Here is a 5,010-nt window from a genome sequence, read left to right on the forward strand (position 1 = left end):
GAAATCAAAAAAGAATTTTTCCAACGAATGACATACCTAGCTAATCAAACTAAGGGTTCTGCTGCATATACTTACTTTGATGAAGGTATTAACATTATTTCCATAAACTAATAACTAAAATAATAATAGCTAATCATAAGTAGTTACTATCCATTCAAAATCATGAGAAGTTAATATTTTTATACCATCAAAATCATAATATAAATAGACATGAAGCAATATTTTTGCAGTTACAATAACATCTTGTGGGTGATGAAAATCCTAATCTTATTTGCATTCTTCATGTGAATCAAAGTACCTGTAATCAGAAGGAAAAGAATAAGTAAAAGATAAAAATGTTACAAAAAAATAAGATCTTTCTAGTCTAAAAACGCGGCATTTGTGATGTCTTTATTGAGTATAAACTGTTCATTTGCAATATAGTAGTGTTAATGAAACTTATAGCAGTAATTACTTGGTTAAGTGTTGATGAAAGGGCAGCCCGGTGCATTGGATGTTGTACACAAGGGTCTATTGTACGCAATCTAGCATTGGATATTGTCAAGGCAAAGGGAGCACTGGAGGAGATCGAGGGTGGTTGGAAGAATCAATGTCACGGAGAGAAAAAGTTCTTCAAGAAGAAATGGAAATGGTGCAGGTCAAAACAGAAAATCAAGTTGCCGATACATTAAAAAAACACTTGACCAGGAGTTAGTTTGGAAACTTCTGTCGTTAGCTTGGCGTCATTAAAAGGAAAGAAGCAAGAGTTGAGGGAGAGTGTTAAAACACCAAGTATGATAACTGTATAAAAGGCCATCATTTACACTGAATGTATGTAACTCCCAAGTTAATTAATCTTCATTTAGAATCTTCAGAAAAATGCTTGCTGATGGTATGGTATAGCTAGTGTACCTGTAATGATGGATGGCTTCAAAAATTCCTCTAACAAGTACCCAAAAAAATGCTCCAACTGATCTGATAAGAAAGAGATAAAACATTTGAACCATTTTTCAAAGACAGTCAGTAAACAAAATACACGAAATTAAACACATACTAACCTAACTGCTTGGTTTTGGAGGTTGGTTACAAGAATCAAGGCATGTAGTAGGCGGCAGCACACGTGGTGCATGAGAGAGCTTTTCGAAAATATGACGGAGGCCCTCATGCTCAAACATGGATTCTAGTATGGTATCCTCTGACTCAGAACATGAAGGATCCATCTTGGCTTCATGATTCCTAGACAAAAGAACATCTGAATGGTACTTCTTTCTCGTCTGCTGTTCAATCTTGTCAACCTCCCATTTTGATGTTACTGGACAGTAAACATGCACAAATTTGGTCTGCCCATTCCTGTAAGCTCGACTGATGGCTTGCTCTTCTACTGAGGGATTCCAGAGAACGTCAAGCAAAACCACTCTTGAGGCCCCTATCAGACTTATTCCTTCTGAACAGGCTTTTATGGATGCAAGCAGCACTTTTACATCACTCTTACGGTCATTAAGAGAATTTATAGATATCTGCCGCTGCTTCACATCAAGCTTCCCATCCATGTAGAGAATCTCCCGACCTAAAGTCCATCCAAAGAGAGAACTGAGTTGCTCCTTGATCAGGTTTAGAGGATCAAGTAGTTGGCTAAATATTATAACCCTCTCCTTCAGCCCACCGCAAAGTCTGATAAGCTCAACAACAAATTTCATTTTTACTCCGGTATCTGGATCCAACCGACAACCTCTCTCTTTTAGCTGACTTTCTAAGTCAGAGAACTCCTTCCTATTGGCCACTAATGAAGGATGAACAGAGATAAGAGACACCATATTTTGTTCATAAAAGGAGCTTGGATTCTCAGGAATCCTTCTAAGCAACTCCTTCTGCAAATCTGTGGGTTTCAGGTGAATTACAGTGTCCCTTATACCCGGAAGGCTTACCTTCTTTACATTTTCACTACACTTATGGACAAGTGGTGAAATAATGTCCCTAAGCTCTTCCAATGCTCGGGCATTCTTGTCGATGGAACTGCTAAGAGAAGCCCATTTCTGCTCCAAATCTGCAGCAAACTTTGGACTGACGACGCAGAGAGTGTTGTATAACTCCTTGATGTTATTCTGGAAAGGAGTTCCAGACAAAACTATGCGCTTCTCTGTTTCAACCTTTTTCAAAGCTTTCCAGACAAGGCTTTGCTCATTCCGAGCAGTGTGCCCTTCTTCAAGTACCAGAAGACCAGGATATTTAAGAAGGATTTCTCTAATCGGCTTAGCGTAACCGTCTCCATCATCTCCGGTAAGAATCCTGAACAAATCATAACTGATCCCCAAAATGCTATTACCTTTAACCCAGGATCCCAGCTTCACCATTCGTATAAGGTGTGGATTTCTCTTTCCCGCATGGGATAAACAGCGAAACACACTCACTGTAGCTTCATCTTCCTGTAAAGAGAAATCTTTGCTGTTCAAGTTGTGGAAGGGAATGTCCACCTCCCATTTCTGGAACTCAGCTTCCCAGTTAAGCAGCAAGCTGGAAGGAGCTATGATTACAGGTCGAGACTTTGGAAACAGCTTCAAATACGACTGAAGAAATACTAGGGTGAGACGGGTTTTCCCGGTTCCAGGTGGATGTGAGATTATGCATCCTCCTTTGCTATCAGATAGGGGCTGTCTCAGCCTCTCGAGATTTATATCTCCAGCAACGTTTTTCCACATAAATTCAAATCCACTACGTTGATGAGGATGCATGGTTGATTTGGCACTTTGTGGAACTAAATCCCACACAGTTCCTTCTTCATTAATCAGAGAATCTTGGACTTCAGAAGAATCAGAGAATCTGAAGCCACCAACATCCAAGAGTGACGGCGATTGTCCTAAATGTTTTCTTTCATATCTCCCTCGAGTTCTTTGAGCCTGCAATGACAGAAATCCAAGAGTTTAAGCGTCAAGCAAAAATAAATTGAAGAGCCAGTTGATAAAATCAAATATAAGGATAGCATGTTGAAGTAAGTAACATAGACTAGAGGATTAAAAGTAGTAAAGTAGCAAATCCAATGAGAAACTCAAGTAACTATAAAGTTGCTACATACAGCAGACATGTGAAAGTGTAGCATACAATGTGATTCCCAAAGATAGATTCAGGAAATGAGGCTTCTTATGCTGAATGTCACAGAGGGCACAACCAGCGTTTGGCTATGGTATGAATGATCAGCGTAACTAAGTCCATTCACACAAGAGCAGTATACTCACATAGTGCAGTTGCTGACACAACACACTGCAATGTGTATCAAACATCAAACTGGATATTACTCTTTGGCAACAAAATACTAGGACACACTTCTACTTCAGTGCTTAGTAAATTGTTTGCTACTGATATCACTACTATTAGAAGTAAAATAATAGATTGTGTAGTACGTCCTTGTGCTTAACCTTTTCAATCTAGTAGCATAAAAAAAAAGTAGTTGTTTAGGATTGATTCATGTAGAACTTTAAATTGCGTTCCTAATTTAAATGAAAAAGTGTTTCACGGGACAAAACTCGTATACTTACAAAAGAAGGGAAGATGTACTTGATCTCCAAATGCACATAGGGACAAACTTTACAGATGAGCCCAATTTGTTCATCTAGAACAAGTTTGTGGTTCCCCATCTGACAGTCACTTAAATCTCCATTCTGCATCTGCGAAGCGGATGAATTTGTAAAGCCAATATCTGACTCTAAGATACACATCTGCATTTCAGCAAAAAGATCTTCAACTTCCTTTTCCCATTCTTCTTTCTCAGGGGGAGGAGGTTCCTCGTCTTCAAACCGAAATACTAAAGGAAGTGTTTCCTTGACAGGAACCCGTTCCTTCTTTTCAAAAGGAGTAATTTTATCATGATCATTAACATTTATGATGGAATCAATAACAAATTTCATAAATTCCGAATCTTCAAGAATCTTTTTTCCAATCCTCCTGTCCTTTTGAACGACATCCTTCTGAACAACATTCTTCACCGAGTCATCAATGTCGCAATCTTCTTCAGATTTAGACTCCTCCTCAGCAGTAAGAAGAATTGGGCTGCTACTACCATTTCCGTTGTTCAACTTCTTCTTTTTGGACTTAGAAAGTGAACGTGAACGAAGAAGATATGATCTGCCTTTCTTCTGCTTTTCACTCTCAACAACAAGCTCAGGTGCTAACCCCCCATTCGACTCTTTTTCTCCTTCTTCATTCTTTACATCTTCTGATTCAGACTCAGAAGATGAGGTGCTATCAGTATGCACTTCCACCGACTTCATGCTTGAGGTAGATGAAACAACCTCCTCATCTTTTTCATTCAACATATTACTCTCTTCCTCCTCTACAATGATAACAACATTATCATCCTCCGAATCATCCGTATCATCATCATCATTATTAGGTATTTCCTCAACGATAACCCGTCCAATGATAGGCTCACAAGTTGCTGGACTGAACTTTGTTGCATCTTCAGAAACCACCATTTTTCTTTTCCTCCCACAACTCACACCCTCTTTTCCAATATTCACAGCACAAGTCGAAGAAGACGGAGTAAGATTACCATTTTGACATGACCTGTTCCTCTGTTTTGGACCAGAGCCATCCCCTGAGTCCATCTTTCACCACCTGAGTTCACAATTTTCTTGATCAAAATGCACAAAAAATCAACACACTAAAAGCAAAAAATGAACATTTTTAGCAAGAAACACTATCGCCTTCTCCGTCTCACTTTATACGATATTAAGGAAAGAAATTTTTAATATTTATTTCACTATAAATCTATCTCATTACAAAAATATAGATATTTTGTTTTAATTTATGTGAGTTAGTTTGACTACATACAAGAATTAAAGATTCTATAAAAATTTATGGCTATAAATCTATCTCATTAATATATATATATATATATATATTCATGTCGTTCCAATTAATGTAAAGTTTGACTAGATACAAAATTTAATAATAATACATTCATGTTGTTCCAATTAATACAAGTTAGTTTGACTAGATACAGAATTTAAGAATAAAAGATTTTTAAATTTATTTCAA

The 5,010-nt window shown here is 37.7% G+C and overlaps 1 protein-coding gene across 1 annotated transcript; it reads right to left on the reverse strand.

Annotated features, from left to right (window-relative positions):
* Positions 1 to 1,037: 1,037 nt before the first annotated feature.
* Positions 1,038 to 4,577, reverse strand: LOC107024544 (SNF2 domain-containing protein CLASSY 3-like). The gene is made up of 2 exons (XM_015225539.1): positions 3,510 to 4,577; positions 1,038 to 2,873 (listed from the first exon to the last, which is right to left on the reverse strand). The coding sequence occupies exons 1-2, from the start codon at positions 4,575 to 4,577 to the stop codon at positions 1,038 to 1,040; spliced, it is 2,904 nt and encodes a 967-aa protein (XP_015081025.1).
* Between the last annotated feature and the right edge of the window lie 433 nt (positions 4,578 to 5,010).

Source organism: Solanum pennellii, chromosome 1 (genome assembly GCF_001406875.1).
Source record: "Solanum pennellii chromosome 1, SPENNV200".
Lineage (NCBI taxonomy): Eukaryota > Viridiplantae > Streptophyta > Magnoliopsida > Solanales > Solanaceae > Solanum > Solanum pennellii.